General features: G+C 39.7%; 2 protein-coding genes across 2 annotated transcripts in view; one reads left to right on the top strand and one right to left on the bottom strand.

The window, feature by feature from the left end:
• The window catches only part of LOC115806367 (xaa-Pro aminopeptidase 2-like), a 29,451-nt gene extending 26,710 nt beyond the window's left edge, over positions 1 to 2,741 (bottom strand). The window contains exon 1 of the mRNA XM_030767039.1: positions 2,679 to 2,741. Coding sequence (XP_030622899.1) covers positions 2,679 to 2,741 — 63 coding nt within the window. The remainder of the gene's footprint in view (positions 1 to 2,678) is intronic.
• Positions 2,742 to 5,749: 3,008 nt separating this feature from the next.
• Positions 5,750 to 18,816, top strand: LOC115806366 (NACHT, LRR and PYD domains-containing protein 3-like). Its single transcript, XM_030767038.1, is given in 11 exon segments — positions 5,750 to 5,844; positions 7,877 to 7,990; positions 10,603 to 11,065; positions 11,151 to 11,370; positions 12,082 to 13,876; positions 15,399 to 15,572; positions 17,015 to 17,188; positions 17,310 to 17,483; positions 17,627 to 17,800; positions 17,886 to 17,946; positions 18,583 to 18,816. Coding segments are annotated over 11 exon segments (3,678 nt in total).
• The last annotated feature ends 683 nt before the right edge of the window (positions 18,817 to 19,499 follow it).

Raw genomic sequence — 19,499 nt, 5'->3', positions numbered from 1 at the left:
GACTCACTGGCATAATGCTGTAATTGTACTGGTTGTAAATGAAGTATTACTGTTTCTGCAGTTCAAATGATTCAATGCATGTAAACAGACAAGACAAACCTGTTAGCTGTAACATTTTGTACATGAACCAGTGATTGTTTCAATGACCTCTCAGATTGGTTCTGAGTGTATTCATAGCAGAATTCATCCCATTCAAGCCAAAGACAGGCAAATATCTTAAATAACCAGCAGATAACAGAAACAGCAGCAGCAGACAGCAAATGGATGGAATTTTGAAAAATCAGTCTACATACAGAAGACAACTCTCACATTGACCAACATGAATATCACACTATGATCACTTAATCATTTTTTTTACCTTCGAAAGCCACAAGACAAGAAACGAGAATCCAGACTGAGCAGAACATGCTGAAGTAACTGTCCCAATTAGAGACGGTGAGTGACAACGGAAAACATATGGGCGTCTTTATATGTGTGTGTGTGTGTGTGTGTGTGTGTGGGGGGTGGGGGGGTGGGGGGCATTATATGAATCTGGTGCAGAAGTTGGCAGGGGTGGGGTTGGGACTGGCTAAATTGCTGATTTCTCTCAGTTCCTGTTTCTGCCTATATGTTGCTCACACACCCAGGGTTACTCTCAGGGCCAAGTCTCTGTTTCTTACAAAATACATTCAGGAGCTCTTGATACAACACATCAGTCTTCCCTCAGCTGCATTCTGTTCTTTAAAAAAATACTTACACAGTCAAACCTAGACCTCTCTTTACCCCCAAAGCTGGCCGATTCCTTCCATCGTTCACTTCATAGTCTAGACACATGTAAGATAAAGTAGGCATTCATATTTGCATGTTTTGTGTGTGTGTGTGTGTGTGTGTGTGTGTGTGTGTGTGTTTGCATGGTCTCATACTCAGTTCAACAATTCTTAGAGTCTTCTGTCAGCTCCACTGATTTTCTCAGAGATTCTGATTTCAGTTCTGCTTTCGTTATATTTTAATCAGTAAACTAGGAAACAGAATACCAGGATTTATGGTGTGCTAATTTCAAAGACACAACATGACATTTTCCGTGATGTGTTGATGAATTGAAAAGTGTGTTTTAAAAAATCACTGCATTTACATTTTAGACCATTCAAGAGGATGTGCTGGGACAGTGAGCTCCTAAAGTTTCACACAGTGTCTGTTAGCTAATCTTCAAGGGGAGTTTCTGTGTCCACACACTTTATTAACCTGCAAAAATCCTAAATGGTGTTTGTTAAAGTAAAATCATGTAAAAATCATTGCTTTTTCTATTGTTTTTATTATTATTTATTTATTTATTTATTTATTTATTTTGCACTAAACAATATTTTGTAATATCTTACGACAGAAATAAACATTACATATTCATTTAATATTGCATTTTTAACAGAAAGAAATGTGCTCCTCAACGTGAAGATATATCTGAGAACATTAACGATGAGTCTGTCAAATAAAATATATTAAGCATAACCACTGTTAACGCATTGATGATGAAACAGTTCAAAACAATTATATCCTTCAAAGAATTGCTGTCATTCTTTTTTCCCCAGAGGTCAGTACTGTGGCAGCAGTTTTAGAAGTTTCCTCATAAGTTCCTGATTTCAGCCGAAGTGCTTTAACACTTCCTGCTGTGAGAGTCATACTCACTGATCCCACCTCAGGAATTGAGTTAGGTGTGAAAAGCTGAGCCCATAAGAGAAACCTTAACTGGACCTTCAAAAGAAAATACAAACAAATCCTGAAATGTACATTTTTAGTATGCCAGATTGACCAACAAAATTTGTAAAAAAAAAAAAAAAGACAGCCATTTGATATTTAACCAGAGATATGTGATATATAAATATATTCCAATAAATGTATTTCTATTTATAATTCCCATTCATTTATCTTCAGTTATCAAACACTGCTCAGAGGGTTCCAGAATATTGTACAATACAATACCATGTACAATACCACTTCACGGTAAAACTGTGATTAAGATTTTGGTTCTGCCTGGCTCTGTGGCACAATGGAATTTAATTTCACAGAAGCCCGTGTTACTGCGATGGATTGGCGACCTGTCCAGGGTGTTTCCCTGCCTTTCGCCCTATGAGCGCTGGGATAGGCTCCAGCACTCCCCGCGACCCTAATCAGGATAAGCGGCTCAGATAATGAGTGAGTGAGAGAGAAGCCCGTGTTAATTTTTTTCTTTTTTTTTTTTTTAGCCAAGGGAGTGCCTACTGCCCGCTGTGTCTGGTTTGTGAAAAGAGGAGCCAGCTGTTATGGTTTCGGCCGTGTTTTCGTTATTTCCTCATGTTACCAGTGTTTTTCCCTTTTCCTCGTGTCTTGTGTTCACCCCCTGGTGTTTTTTATCTCTCGGTGTTGTGTGTTTGTGGGTGTGTCGTTACCCCCCCTCTCAGGCTGACTATTCAGCCTCCACACCTGCAGTTCATCTCCTCATCACTCCAACGATATTTCTACCCTGTTTTTTCACCCAATTCACCGCTAGTTCATTGCTTTAGCATTGAATTCAATTGTGAATTCAACGTGCTCTCTCGTGTTTGTTGTAACGCTAACCGTTGTCTCCACGTGTTCAGGATCACCCCTCCGTGCTTGTCGGTTCATCCTGCCTGACTTTCATCTGCCAGCCTCCCCTCCAGCCACGATCACAGCCTGCCTCCGCTCACCTGCTCTGCCCGATCTCCAGCCGTCTGCTCCCTCGCGCTCGCTGTTTCTGCCGCCTCCTCCATTTTTTTTTTCCCATTTGCTAAATTTACAGTAAACTAACTCTGCATTAGTATTCCATGTTGAGTCTGTGTTCTGCAATTCGGGTTCCTCCGGTGATTGTAACACCAATGCTATTTCTAAAGAGTTTATAGGGCTCCTGTAGAGCATGGTCATGACCATCAAACCGTTTGCAATTTTGTAAACCCAGTGCTGAGAGCCCATAACTAACGTACGGACAGATTTGGGTAGACATTCAAAACTGAATTATAGCGCCATCTCCATAATCAAAATACAAAACTTCATAAAGAACAAACTACAGACTGGGAACAGCTCGGACGTATCACAGGCAATAGCTCCAAAAGTACAAAAGCAGTTGTATTTTTCAGTGTCAAAATCACTATTAGCTAAGACATGTACAACATGATTTGTAATCCTCAATATATTCCATAACATTTGAAAAAAACTGAAGATGTAGATAATGAACTATTTGAGAATTACTGAAAAAGTTTAATGATTATGAAAGTCTATGACAGTATCTTTAATGCTCTAGGTTTGGTCTATGACTTAGTACCTTAAACAAACAGCTGTTTTGTTAAAGTTGCTTTATAAATAATTCAATGCATGAAGCACTGTGTGTTGCACTCCATCTTGTAAAGCATCTTCAGTTAGCCATAAACACTTTACCTTAGTGAGAATCTGTAAAAAGACACATAGATCCTGTCATAACAGCCGTTTATTGCATCTGGCTGGTTCCAACAATTAGCATTATCTTAAGCTTTACCTAAATCCTTTGTAATGAATTGACTGCTATTTTAAGTTGTCTATATTACAGTGTATCATGCATAGCAAACGCATTATATGGTGGATCAATTCAAATCAGACACACAGCAGTTGTTTCATCCTCAATTTCAAGTCCCCATTCAAGTCACAAGGGGGCGCTTTAGCCCTGTGAGTGTAAACTATGACTGCTCCAAAACAGCTGTTTTTTTGTTTGTTTGTTTGTTTGTTTCTTAAGTGCCTTAGGAATAGTGGAGGTCGAAACACATTGAATGGGGCGATATATATATATATATATATATATATATGTGTGTGTGTGTGTGTGTGTGTGTGTGTGTAATATATGAAATTCATTATTTTAGACAGCGTCCTCTATTCCTTATGATGCTGTTGCATTAAATATAACCAAAGTGGCACTTTTGAGCACATAGGCATTGACACAGTCACCTATACTGTACTGTTTGGACCACCCTGTGTCCGTGTTGAAATAGTGAATCCAGAGTGATATCAGTGACACAGCGACCAGCCACAGGCTTTTACATCTACAAAGACTGTCATTTGCTTTACAGATACATGGTTGTTTAATTAATTATTCAGTAATGAAATACTGAACCAACTGTCATCAGTTGAACCATTTTACATCTTTTCACTGGGATATCGGGTGTATTATCTTAGACTGGAAAAAAATATTACGGTACATGCACTCGCTGCAATGGGACTTGAAAAGGAAATTTATAATGAGTTATGTGTGTTTATCATATGATGTCTGTGAGGCTCGTGATGCAGTCTGTCTCCATCAGACAATCTAAGACACAAACTGGGAGAGTATGGTAGCCAGAAGCAGGTGGACCACTGAGAAACAGTGGTACTGGCTGGTAGTCTGGGAAAATCTGACGGTCAGTATATTCCAATGAGAAGAGAGAGGATGTTCAAAGTTCTGCACAGGACACTGCAGAGCAATTTAGCAATTATATTATATATCCACATTCCACAGTACCTCTGCTAGTGAAGAATGACGGTGTTATCATTTTGATGCACTGGAAACAATGGGTGTCAGATTTATATTTGTGCATCTTGTCAATTCCAAATCTCTTAGTGATGAGCATGGTGAGGTGCAGAGGGAGAGGATGTTTCCATCACTCAAGTCTTTCATGCATTCTTAGACATTTCGATAAATATACCTAAAACATAGATTAATTGCTCAAGACACATGCACAGCACCTAATTTTGGTAACATAAACCCCTAACGCAGCATTGCTCTGAAGAAGTCCGATTTCGAGAAAGCACTTTACAGAAAGAACATTTGTGTAAATGTCACATGACACTGATGCTGTTATTTGCAGGACATGTGCTGAAATGTGGTGAAGGTTGCAGAGTTTTGTGTGCAATTAAGAGAAGGAAGTCTTTGAGCTGCAGTCTCGGTTCTACTAAGGCACATGATCCTGAGTTTCAGATTAAGTTATGAAGTTCACTTCCTTAGTATCTGGGGCCTGATACCAGTTGCCACAAGTGAAATGTATAATGTGTGCAAAATCCTTTTTCTGCTTTTCTTTTGTTTGATATGTTGGGACAGTAGTTAGGTTCCCCTCTAATGCCTTTCTTTACAGCATATGTAAACCTCCATGATCACCAAGCTGTGAGTTTGTCCTCTGCATTTAACCCAGCCAACACACCAGTAGTGAACACATACACCAGACACAGGAGCGGTAGTTAAGTGCCTTACCCAAGGGCACACAGCTGGGAATCGAACCAGCAACTCTTCAATCACAAGCCTGGTTTTCTAACCTCTGGACCACATCTGGTGAGAACGCAAACTGTATAGTGTGAACTTGTTGTTTGTTTATGATGCACGCTATTCTGACCTGTTTTCTGTGCAGGTTTTGGTTCCCACTGCTCTGTAGCACTGTGTGTTCTGAGAAACCTCATCACGCCATTTGTAAGTGGAAGTGGAAAGGCTTTGGGTATAACGACCAGACATGTCACGAATGACTGTGACACGTCTGTTTTTCAGACATTCTCTCTTCATATGTCAGTTTTATGGTTAGTATGAGTGATCCCAGGCTTTCTGGGATGGATGAGTCTGGGTGATTTGTGTACGCTGTGTTGGAGACTAAGGGAATTTTTCATACCCATGCCTTGAAGGACAGTAAAGGCACTGAAAGAGATGTCTTTTCTTTAACGGCTATTCGTGCTCTGTAACCTGAGGGATCCACTGCCTCTGAAATACGTCTCTCTGTAGGATTAGAAAGAGGGGATGTCTGGCCCAGAAATGAATGTCCCTGCAAAGTGTGAGGAAGAGGTCTCGGATTCAGAGATGACTTCACCACAGCGATGTAAAGACTATGAAAGGTGAGAACACAACTTGTCTTTGTAAATGAAATAAAACTACCTAAAATGAAATTATGGTTATTTTTAGATTTCAAATCTAAACAAAGTGCTGCAGATGTGAGTTTATACATTATTAAAAGAAATCTGCTTATGACATGCATATATTTTTCATATTGCATTAGCAAGTTTAAAACCTTTTTGGCAATATATCAACACATTGGAGATTAACTGATGAGACAAATTGTCTGCACGGCAAGGCCTAAAAATACTGTGGGCTGATCTGTAATATTCATTTATATACTATTATGGAGTAAATGGTACTGAGTACAAGAACTGTCCTGGGTCATCCCATGTCATTTGAACTACAGGCATCCACCACACCATCTCAGAATTGCCTGATAATTTTTTGTCTTGAAGAATACACTCTGACATGACATTATAGCTTCCTACTCCCAAAACTTTTCTGTTTAGAATTGATTTAGTACTTGTGGAAACTACCTTTAAAGTAAGCTTTTTTTTTTTTAGTTACAGACATTTTTGTGAACTTTAGAGCTTAGTAACTCGGCTACACGTGCCACCAGAGATCTGAAATTTGGAATGCTGGTTTGAAATTTCAAGTAGACTCAAAATCTAATTTGTTTTATGCTGGATAGAATGGTTGAATAGATATAGAAGCCCAAACATGGTTACAAAATTTGTCTGAACCATATCTAGAGGTATAAAAAGTCAGGAAAATAAAATTGGGTTTAATAGGCGCTTTCGCACCGGAGGAACTTTTCATAGTTCTTAGAACTGTTGGAGAAAGTACCCCCTTTTTGGCGTGTTCGCACCGCAGGAACATAGAACGATTTTAGTTCTAAGAACGCCGTTTTGAGGGGATTTTTTAGCCCCTACTCCAGGGTAGGTACTTTTGCAGCACAATAGGAACCTTGTGACGTAGGAGTACAGCCATTGGTCCAGACGCAGGTATACAATGATTGCAACCGCCATTTTTAAAGATCCGTGCAAAATATAAAGTCTTAGAACGTATTTCATTTAGCTTTTGATATTCATGTCTCAAAATGTCTGGAATTGTAGGAGGGGGCACATGGTTTTTATGTTTTATTTTACCGGTATTTTATATCCCCCAACAATGACCATTTTGCAACGTCCAATGTATATTTGTACATTGAAGAGGTAGCGTACACTCCGCTTCGGTAGGTGCTTGTGTGTCCGCTTGTGTGACTGTGATCTGCATTTTAACCTAAAATAAGAGTGTGTTTATCCAGCTTACGATTTTAGGGCTGCGGCGGGGAAAAAGGGGAAAAAAACACGATGCCGCGAGCAAGGGTCAGGCACAAGCCCTATGCTAGCACCCGAAAAGTACAATGCCCATCAAGTCATTCACTGCTACTGCGGTGGTAAATGCATAAATGCATTGGGAAATTATTTTCTCCATTGGACTGGGTCTATCGCCATACAATTTTATTTTCGTTAATGAGAAGGCAGTTATAGGTTATCTAATGTGCAATCAATATTTCTGTCATTCAAATTCAATAAAACTCATTGCGTATACTGTAGTCTAGTTTGTCGATTTCTTTTGCCGCAGTAATGGTTCTTTTTTTCCTTTTGGAGGTATTTAAAAGGTCTTAAAAGTCATTAAATTTGTACTTCAAAATGTGCAGCTATCCTGGTTAGTCATAAACAACAGCTCTTAGCTGCTATACCGTCGGCCGGCTTACGTCACTTCAGCGTTCCTACTGGCGGTGCGAAAGCAAACAGAAAAAAGGCCCTAGAACGAATGTAGTTCTAGGGGAAGCTCCACAGGGGGTAGTTCCTATCGAATTAGACCCTAGAACTGTTCGGTGCGAAAGCGCCTAATGATACTGAATATATGAACTTTCCCGATTTCTAATACAACTTATATTTCACAAGATAATAATGAGGACACACATACCCACATTTTTTTAATGCTGCAAACACAATTACAGTGTACCAGACTTGCATTTATGTATATGTGTGTGGTTCATTCAGGAATTCAAGAATGAGATTTCTCTGTATATTACATTCACAGGGATGAACAGATGAGGTCAGAGTCTCCTACATCCTCCTGTCTGTCGGTAAAGAGTGACAGTTCAATGGTAAAACCAGCTGACTTCAGCCAAGACACCAGTTCGGGAGACAAAAGGTCAGGACTGTGCATGAAAAACATGCTTAGAAAAGAACTTTTTAAGTCATGTGGCAAAACCTGATCCTAGAGGGCCAGGTTTCTGCCGGTTTTTGTTAGTTAGTTAGTTTCTTAGTTACCTTTTGATTTTCACCTTGAAAACAGGTGTGCATGCTCTCCAACCAATCAGAGATTGTATTTAGTTGGTCGACAAGAAAAACAGCAGGACTATGGCCTTCCTGGACTGGATTTTGTTTTGTTTTAAGTTATAAGACAAGCTCAAACTTTTATTTGCCTGCTGTAGAAGATGAAGAGTGTGTGCATGTATTATACTCTGTGTTGTTAAAGTTAAATGTATGTGTTATACTGTACTGTTCATGCTCTCTGGTGAGAGTGAGGGTGAGAGTTCGGACGACCATGTGAAGGTCTGTGTGTGTGTGTGTGTGTGTGTGTGTGTGTGTGTGTGCGTGTGTGTGTGTGTGCGTGTGTATGTGTGTGTCTGTGTGTGTGACAGAGTGTGAAAGAGAGAAAGTAGCAAAATAGAAGAATGAGACAGATTTGCCTGTATGCTACATTCACAGAGACGAACAGCTGAGATCAGAGTCTCCTACACTATCCTGTCTGTCTATTAAGAGTGACTGCTCAATGAATAAACCAATCAACTTCAGCCAAGAGCAATGTATTGGAGTTAAAAGGTTTGTGGAGTGTCTGAAAAACACACAGAAATGCACACAATACACACAACAAAAGCAAAAAATAGTCATTGCTACATTTAAACCAAGTTGTGCATACCTGACCAACATATCACAATGCCTGAGGATCTACCCCAAGACATATGAACAAATGTTAACTATTTATCCACTCTTGCCTCTCCTCACCTGTTACGTCCCAGATGGTGAGTTAGATGTAGGGGTATGAAGCAGGGACGTAGCATAAAGAAACCCACCACCAGTGTTGGATTGGGACGATGCGAGGGGAAAAACACACGGACGCGGGAGCAATGTACAACAAGAAAAGTGCAATGTATTAAAGATATTTACAAAGTGACAAAGGAATATTTACAAGAATATATATATACAGAAATATTTACACACGAACACGGAGAGGGGAGAGAACTATAGACGGTGCCAAAGGAATGAACGAAATATAACAGAAACCACCCTCACTGCCTACGGGAAAACACACACTTAACTACAAAAAGCAAAAAGGTGGCAGAGCCAAAACAAACCTAACTACACTCACTGACTATCAAAACAGAACATACAGTAGTGGCAACCGCCTCTAACCTAACCCCTATACACAGTTAAGTCCTAGCGCGGGGATCCCCTTCTTACCTGTTCCTCTCCCCACACCAGTCGAAAACAACCAAAGCCAATCCGTAATCCAAAACCGTAGTCAAACAATAGCAAAAGTCAAACACGATACACAGCTAGCAATAATAACACGAGAGCACACGAGCGAACGCAAAACGGAGGGGCGCTCCGTCTTTGGTTGGCTGGCTGGGAACACGGAGGTGGGACGCAACACCAGGCCAGGTGGGGAGTGGCAGCTGTTCGCGCCACCGCTGGATCCTTGCGTCAGGTGACAGGAGAGGGAAGAGAGAGAGAGAGAGAGAGAGAGAGAGAGAGAGAGAGAAAAACAAGACACAAGATGCAACAAGACGCAAACACACACAAATGCGCCGCACGTAACATCACCTCTGTGACAGCATCACTGTACTTTAACCAGGAATGCAAGAGCCCTGTTGAAAAGCTAGAGAGGATGGTTAAGGATAAATTTGCTTTTGCAACAAACTGTTTGAAGTTTTACAACTGATCAACCATTTTTACTTTTATATTTATTAGGATCCTCACTAGCTTATCCTAAAGTGTGGGCAATTCTTACTGGTGTCCACACAATATTGGTAACAAAATATGTAATAAATATAGACAAAAACAACAAAAAATGAACATTGTGTACATTGTATACATGTACACTACATATATAGACACACATATTGAGAGACAATCACTCATTTGCCTGAACTACAGTAAGCAGGTTAAAACCAATCCTTTACCTGATACCACCTTACATGTTGCATAGGGGGTGAAAGTAAGTTTACTGATGTGTGTTAATATTTTAACTAAAGAGATGCTCAGAGAACAGCACGGCCAAACCTGCAGAATATGGGTGGCATCTCTACATTCTGTTCCAAGACACTGTTATGTTCGTTTGTGTGCCTCGGCAAGCCCAAGCTGTATCCTCACATTACAGTTGTGGTGGTGATTATTCGATGAGTTAGCAAAACATCGAAAGAAACGACTTCAGAGAAACAAAAAACATTCTTGAAGAGGGGATTATTGAAGGGAGTATGGAGACAAAATGGAGACAATATGGAGCAATATGGAGGTCATATAAGTCTGCAGCCAAAGCCTTCAAACAGTTTCCAAGCTTCTCTCTCTCACGAGAGCACATCAGTTCTTTCCTTAAAGAGACCAAAATATCTGGTCAGGCAGCACCCTCCAGCATCTCATGTATGTCAGTGGCTTTCCTTACACCACAACTACCGTAACCTAACAGCAGAGGATTGTGAGACAAACTCCAGGAAAAGTCCATTTCATTAGCAGTATTTTTTTTCCTTTGTATCCCTACAGTGACCTGACGGAATATCTTTTAGAATGTGACATGTGTAAGGAGATGCTGAATGATCTAGTCTCCATTCCCTGTGGACACAGATACTGCAGACAGTGCATCTGTAAATGGGATTTGTCTGAAATACTTCAAGTCCAGCAGGCAGAGTTCAGTCCTGTTAACCCAGACCACTGCTACACTAGACCTGGAGAAATAGTCTGTGATTTCTGCACTGGGGTGAAGCTGAGAGCTGTGAAGTCCTGTCTGACCTGCCCTGCCTCCCTCTGTGAGAACCATGTCAGGCAGCACTGCACAATACCAGCACTGCAGAGACACACACTGGTGGAGGTGACTGGAGACCTGGAGCAGAGACTCTGTCAGCAGCACCACAGAGTTCTGGAGGTGTTCTGTAAAACTGACCAGACACACATCTGTAAAGTTTGTGCAGTGGAGGAACACAACGGCCACAGTAAACTCTACAGAGAGGTGAGTGTTCACTTTACATTTTCATTCCATTCTTAGTAGAGGAGCATCATATGACACTCTAATCTCTCTTCTTTGTCTGTTGTAGATCTCTAATGTACCAGACACTGCAAGCCTTCTCACCCTGTCTCTGACAAACATAACAACAGAAGATTTCAAAAACTTTAAAAGAGGACTGAATGAAGATTACCCAGAATGCTTAGGGAGTCAGTGGGAGGATCTTGATGTGTCTAGTGTTGTTGAGAAGATGCTGGATAGTTTTGGAGTAATGGCTGCCCTGAGGATCACACAACATTTCCAAGATATTGGTAAGAATGAGCTGACATTTACAAATTCAGTTTTTGCAGTGAAATGTTTCTGGGGATCCGCCTTTGACATGTATGCAGTATTTTCCAAAACCATTTATAAAATATCATTCCAGACCTCACTCTCTTTAAATTGATATAATATATCTTTTAAGTGTGAATTTTTCACTACTGCGTTCTGAAATATGTCATGAGGTTGGGGAAGACCTTACTGCACATGGATGAAGTATTGTTTTTGATCTTATCCAACCACAACACAAAGTTATTGTCAAATTAGGGGATAAGGTGAGTTGCATCAGGGGACAAGGGAGGAGTGTGTTTGTGTGTCACTATGAGAGTGGATGACACAACAGGGAGATGCCTTCTCTGATCTGGTGGGCAGATCAGGTACAAGAAGAACAGACCGGAATAGTGATATTGTCCTTAATTCATTTATCTTTGTTGATTTATCATAGTACATGTATCATACTGGTTAAGCTACCAGACTGGTATAAAAGACAATCATTTTATCCACTGTCTGGAATAAAACACAACCCAGAGAGACTAGATGTCACAGATATTCAAGTACTAGCAAAGAACAAAATAAACTCAAAAGATGTTTATTGTGTATGTGTAGAAAAGTTGTGAACAGGTTTTTGTGGCTTTCGGTGCTGTTCTGTAAAGTAATGACATCACCTTTTCATGAACCTTGTGTTCACTCTCTTATTTATGCAGATATACATCTAAACAAAGTCAAAGAAGTCTGTAAAACAAATTTGAAAGAGAAAATTCAACACATAGCTGAAGGAATTTTACCACAAGGAAAACTGACCTTTTTGAATGAGATCTACACAGATCTGCACATCACAGTGGGTGGAAGTGGAGAGGTCAATAATGAACATGAGGTTAGACGTATTGAGATGACATCCAAGAGACAAACTTCTCAAGAGAGTCTTATCAAACTTAATGACATTTTTCAACCACTTCCTGGGGAAAGTAAACAAATCAGAACAGTGCTGACAAAGGGTGTAGCTGGAATTGGAAAGACTGTCTCTGTACAGAAGTTCATTCTCGACTGGACTGAAGGAAAAGCCAATGAAGATATCGTGGCCATAGTCCCTCTACCTTTCAGGGATCTTAATCTGAGAAAAGAGAACTACAGTCTCATCCAGCTCATGCATAATTATGTGCCAGAGCTGAGTGGTAAAAGAATAATTGGTAACAGAAAGTGCAAGTTGCTCTTCATTTGTGATGGTCTGGATGAGTGTCGGCTTCATCTAGATTTCCAGAACAATGAGGTTTGTTCTGATGTGACAAAGTCAACCTCGGTGGATGTGCTGCTGACAAACCTCATCCAGGGGAATCTGCTTCCCTCTGCTCTCCTCTGGATAACCTCCCGACCAGCAGCAGCCAATCAGATCCCTCCTGAGAATGTCCACAGGGTCACAGAAATCTGTGGGTTCAATGACTGTCAGAAGGAGGAGTATTTCAGGAAGAGGATCAGTGATCAGAGCTTCGCCAACAGAATCATCACACACATCAAGTCAACAAGGAGCCTCCACATCATGTGTCACATACCAGTCTTCTGTTGGCTTTCAGCCACTGTGCTTGAGAACATGATGAGTGATGAAAATGCTGGTGAAATCCCTAAAACTCTGACTGAGATGTACACACACTTCCTACTCATTCAAATCAGTCTGAAGAATAAGAAGTACCATGGAACCACAGTCGATATCCAAAAGAAACTGCCTAAATCAGACAAAGAGATGATTATGAAATTAGGAAAACTGGCTTTTCAACAGCTAGAGAGAGGTAACCTGATATTCTATGAAGAGGACCTGAGAGAGTGTGGCATTGATGTGAGTGAATCTTCAGAGTACTCTTCAGTGTGCACAGAGATCTTTAGAGAGGAGCTGGGATTGTACAGGGAGAAGGTTTTCTGTTTTGTACATCTGAGCATTCAGGAGCATCTTGCTGCAGTGTATGCACATTTCACATGTGTGAATGAGAACAGCAATGTTTTTGAAATACCGGGATCCAGAGTTCAAGGGGACCAACTGGAAATGGTTGAACTGTACAAGAGTGCAGTGGATAAAGCCCTCCAGAGTAAAAATGGACATCTGGATCTTTTCCTCCGCTTTCTTTTCGGCCTCTCAGTGGACTCTAACCAAACTCTCCTACAAGACCTTATGATGGGAAAATGTTCAAAAATGAAGGCACATACCACTGTAGAGACAAAAGAGTATATAAAAATGAAGGTCAGGAAGGAATCATCACCAGAGAGAGTCATCAATCTGTTCCACTGTCTAAGTGAACTCAAAGACAATTCACAAGTGAAGGAAATCCAAACTGCCTTCAGATCAGGAATGCTGTGTTTTAAAAAGATGGAACCACACCAGTGTTCAGCTCTGGCCTATGTGTTACTGATGTCAGAGGAGGTGCTGGATGAGTTTGATCTGAAGAGGTACAAAACATCAGCAGCAGGTCAGCAGAGGCTGCTCCCAGTACTCAGGACATGCAGGAAGGCCAGGTCAGCCATTCTGTATTAGTGGTTGTTACATAATTATTATAATTGTTTTCTGATTGTTTACTGTTCATTCACTTTCAATTCTCCAAATGAATTAACTGACCATTATCTCTTGCCTGAATCCTGTGTAATTGTGGCCTTGACTCTCTAGCCATTGAGCTGATTCCTTGGAGAGGATTACATAAGCTTTGTGTTTTTGCACCACTAGAGCAAGCAGAATGAACCAAACCCTACATAGGTGTTACAGTAATACTGCTGTCACTAAAACTCAGACCCTTGGTTCCTTTTCCAAATGTCCAAAAGTCTTGCATTGTGGTGTGGGTCAGAAGAACATAGTAGTTTATCTCTTCTGAGCAATAGTACATTCTCATGTTGCATTCAGTTTTCTGTTATCCCGACTGGACCAGCTAATTGCGCTAAAAATAAAAATAACTAATAAATTATTAATTGATTAATTCATAATTAATCATTAATTTTCCAATTAATTATATCTATTTTTGCACTGCGAAATATAAGGAAAATATGCAGCATGCGCTAATTTTGTTGGAATTTGCAATAGTAACATGAGATACAATAAATTAAAGATTACACCGTACAATTTCAGTCTGTCTCTGATTCTATATGCTGCATATGGAGACCCTGAAAACAACAGGTAGTGTTTGTTATACAATGAAATCAAAATAATTTCAAACTATTTTTCAAGTAGCCTATATTTAACAGCAGACAAAAAAAACCTGTTACAAACACAGTTTTACCCTTAAATGTTCCATCAGTTTAATGAGACAGAGGATGGGAACATGTTGGACCCAGCAGTGTTCCAGGATTTGGGCTGCAAGTGTCATAGGGGATACCAGCTTTACTGGTTAGACTTGGAATATTCTGGGTTTTATATCTGAAAGGGGGTAATAATTCTCTTTGCAGCTCTTTGCCTCTCTGCTCCTCCCCCTCTAATTATGTCACCATGCATACAACTTTATGCACTACACACTTGTAGGCAGGTAACATCAGAGTAGAATAAATGAATGAATCTTGACCATTCTGAAACGTAGCCCTTTGCGATCAGAGCAGTTCATATTGCAATGACAATGAAAATATGTCATTTTCCATTTCCTATTCCATTCCACACAGTGTTCTAATTGTTTACGTAAAACAGTATAGAATGGAATTGTTGTAAATTGCCCTCATCATGATATCATCTCTACAGTGTGTCAGCGTTTGCCAGATGACCAGTGTAGTTACTGACTGGCACAACTGTTTCTGCATCACATTAAGGACTAACAGACGGAATTAGAATTGTTTGGCTACTTTGGTATCTCAGACTAGAGACATCAACTATATCTGTAGAAAGGCTAATGACAAGCACCAAAAAAAGAATTTGAATAAGTTAAGACTATAACAAACAACTAAATTCTGTACTCAGACTGGCTAGCCACAATCGGTGTCACGTTTTCTTGCAAAGTTAACAAATGTGATTTTATTGTATATGTGTAAAACTTAGCAAATCTCTGATTATTTTTTCCTACAGCCTGGCTTGCTGTGATCTCCAGTCTGAATCGTGTAAATCTGTGGCCTCAGCTGTCCTGTCAGTGAACTCACCCCTGAGAGAGGTGGATCTCAGCTGCAACAACCTGACAGATTCAGGAGTGAAACAGCTCTGTATTGGACTGATTAATCCAAACTGTCAACTACAGAAACTAGGGTGAGTTATTCACTTTAAATTAAATTAAACTTTAAAAATTAAAATTACAAGGTTGAAATTGCAAAACTGCAAGATTTTTGGTAAGTTAACAGAATTTTCTCAGTTTAGCACTGTCAATATGAGGTTTGAAAAGGAAAGGAAAGGGGAAAAAAAAAAAAAAATATATATATATATATATATATATATATATATTTTTTTTATATATATATATATAAAAAAAAAAATATATATATATATATATATATATATATATATATATATATATATATATATATATATGAGCGACATGGGGGGGCAAGGGGGGCATTTGCCTCTCCCCCCTCCAAAATGTTCATCAACTCACTTTAATAATGGAGTGTCCACATTCGTTAAACTATATCGCTGCTGCTGGGCGGAAACCTTGTATGTCCAAATTCGTTACTTTTCAGGAGGTGAAAAAGACCTGTGTAAGTAAGTGAGCACCATGTCATCAAAGTTGGTGTTGTGCCTTTATACATGGTCAGATACTTGCATGTGTCATTATATTCGATATCAATATTTTATCAAAATCAAACTCAAATAGAGTTACAAGGTTTTTGACCAATGAATGTTGAGATACGAGTCTTGTCCATCATTGATCAGAACGGCTGCATCTGAGGCAGTAAGTGTATCACATTATGTTATCAACTTATAGGTCACAAAGTTTATTGTAGCTCTGTGTGTGCTCAGTTCTTCCTGCCATTGAATACACTTGGCCAAATCCCTTGTTATAAAAGATTAAGTGCTATGAACAGGCTACTGGAGACAATATATATATAGTGCATATATTTGAGTGTGTGTGTGTGTTGCTCTTGTAGAAAGCTGTCACTCAAAATATTGCTGGCCTCAAAAGGAATCTCACAATCACAGCAAAACTGTTTAGTTTAATAGGATCTTTCATGTGCACAGAGATTAAATTACAATAGGGCAAATCTTGATTATTTACTTAATAGAGTAAAATACTAACCAAGTAAATGCCTCTAATTGAGGTTTTCATAGGTGTATTGGCCTTTCAATGTTTTCAAATTTCCAAGTTAAGACCGTGGAATGAATGAGCAGGTAGTTGTTTTCAACGCACTTTCGAGTCTTTAAATCAATGAAATTAACTTAGATTTGTAATATGAAGTGAAATGAAGTGAATCAAAAGTGGTAAAAAAATCGTATCCAACCACCGTCACTCAATCTGCATTTACCAAACACAGATGCATAAGTGCATAAATAATATTAACATTCAGATATATTTACATAACAAAAGTTATTAATTCACAAAATGGCTACAACAACAGGGTAAAATCTAATTTGAGGTGAGGTAATAACACTGATGTTGTCTTGATTCGGCACAGTGTTTCCTAGCAAGGAAAGTCAACAAATGAGATTTCACTCTATATGTCAAAATGAGCAGATCTCTGATTTCTTTATTACAGTTTGGTTGGCTGTAATCTCTCCTCTGAATCCTGTGAAGCTGTGGCCTCAGTTCTGATGTCAGCGAAGTCATGCCTGAGAGAGCTGGATCTCAGCTAAAACAACCTGACAGATTCAGGGGGGAAGTTGCTCTATTCTTCCCTGTTAAATCCAAACTGTCAACTACGGAAACTGGGGTAAGCAGAGTAGAAGTATAATCCTGGATATCCAAATCCTGGACAGCCAAATCTAATTGCCTTACAAAGTAAACTAAACAAACCAAGTCACATGTTTACACTAAGGTGAATATCTCTACAGGCTAAAATGGTGTAGTCTCACAGAGGGCAGCTGTGTAGATTTGGCCTTGGTCCTGAGTTGTCCCCACTCCCCATTGAGAGAACTGGAGCTGAAGGACAATGATCTGCAGGATTCAGGAGTGAAGCTGTTCTCTGCTGGACTGAAGGATACACATTGTAAACTGGAAAAACTTGGGTACATATAAAATTGTGTAATGTTCAATATGGGTAAATTGTTTGTAATTGATAAATCTTTTTTAAATGTCATCCTATCGTTAGATCTCCCAGAAATGCACAGAACGTCTCAGAGGGTGAGTTGTTGTCTGATTGTCTCTGCAGGCTTTCAGGCTGTCTAATCACAGAGGAAGGCTGTGCCTCTCTGGCCTCAGCCCTGACATCAAACCCCCTGCACCTGAGAGAACTGGATCTGAGCTACAATCACCCAGGAGACACAGGAGTAAATCCGCTCTTTGCTCTTTTGAAGGATTCACACTGTAAACTGGAGAAACTGGCGTAAGTGTGTTAAACTCTCTCACTGATACATTTCAGTTTATACTCTCCTCCTCTATTCAGTCTGTGTATTCTTTTTTGCCAACAGACTGGACCATTGTGGAAAGTGTAGGATGCAATCAGGGCCGAAGAAATGTAAGTCTGATTCTGTGAGATTTTGATGATGAGAAAGTGTCTGTGTGTTCTGTGAATTCAGAAACAAGTGCATTAATATCTGTTTTGAAGTAGATGATTGTGGGCAGATGGAACAGTAGCAGACAACAGATTTTTTATTAATTTTTATGTCTTTTTTTTTTTTTTTTTATTTTGACATTTTACATTGCTGAAAAAATACAGAATGTATCACTCTACTGTCAAGTTGATTTTACATATAACACATCAGGGTGGTAATTTTCAGTCAGCTTCAGTCTGTATGTCAATTTTCTATTATGCTATAACTTTGCCTTTACTGCTGTTTACAGATTCTTACAATCTTGCACCAATCAAAAGACCTTACTCAAAATCACTTCCACCAGATACACTGACAAAGAGAACAGAAGGACAGGATATAATAATGCTGAGGAGGGCGCACTCTGGCAAAAAGTTGTATTCTGATTACCTTCAGAAATCTGATCATACTCCATTCCTCTTCTGTAAAGAACCCTTAACTGACCGTTGTTACTGGGAAGTGGAATGCATTGGAGAAGAGATCACTGTAGGTGTTACATATAAATCTGAAATTGAACACATAAAACTCAGCAATATTGGTATGGATGAAGAATTTTTTTTGTCTGTTTTGTGAAAAGGATGGGTACTACTTCTGTCAGAATCAGGAACTATCAGCTAAATTTTCTTGCATTCAGTCCTCTCACACAATAGGAGTGTATCTAGACTGGGCTGATGGTAATCTGGCCTTCTACACTGTCTCCAATGACACACCAGCCCTTCTGTACCCACTCCATACCACATTCACTCAGCCTCTCTATGCATTTTGTATGGTTCATGGCAAAGGCACTGCCGATTTTAAGCGAGTCTACTGAAAATGATGAAAATCTTATAGATTTACAGGCAATAGTACAATGAATTCAGAGAGAAGTATTTTACCATGGGCGTCATTTTGTTTTGAAAAGTGCTGGGGACAGCGAGAGGTGCAGCGTGTTTGCGCCTATAAAAAGTGGTGGGGATGAAATGGGGCATGACAAAAAGTGGTGGGGACATGTCCCCAGCGTAAATGATGCCTATGTACTTTACCAATGGGTAACACTTGTCAAGTCTTGTGCCACTGTATGAGTGTCGCCCAAAAAGCCTTCACAGACCAGCCTGTTATATTAGAACTTAAACTGCATTGCTGTTTACTCTCACCTTAACAACAAAATGCAGAATGTTGCTAAATCAGCACAACATTATTCACTCACTCACTCACTCATTATCTAAGCTGCTTATCCTGATTAGGGTCGCGGGGGTGCTGGAGCCTATCCCAGTGCTCATAGGGTGAAAGGCGGGGAAACACCCTGGACAGGTCGCCAGTCCATCGGAGAGGACAACATTAGTTTTCCCTTTTTAATGCATTGGCACAAGCGGCGAACTGCATTCGCTTGACTAAAAGATGAGTGTCAGGACAAGAGGAAAAGGCTGAAAGACAATGAATGACAGTCAAAGTTTCCACTGCTACACCTGTAAGATTTCAGGAAATTTGAGGAGGTATGGTAACATGTAAATTAAG

Source organism: Chanos chanos, chromosome 3, assembly GCF_902362185.1.
Source record: "Chanos chanos chromosome 3, fChaCha1.1, whole genome shotgun sequence".
NCBI lineage: Eukaryota > Metazoa > Chordata > Actinopteri > Gonorynchiformes > Chanidae > Chanos > Chanos chanos.
Note: the sequence above shows the minus strand (reverse complement) of the source record. Positions and strands in the feature narration are given on the sequence as shown.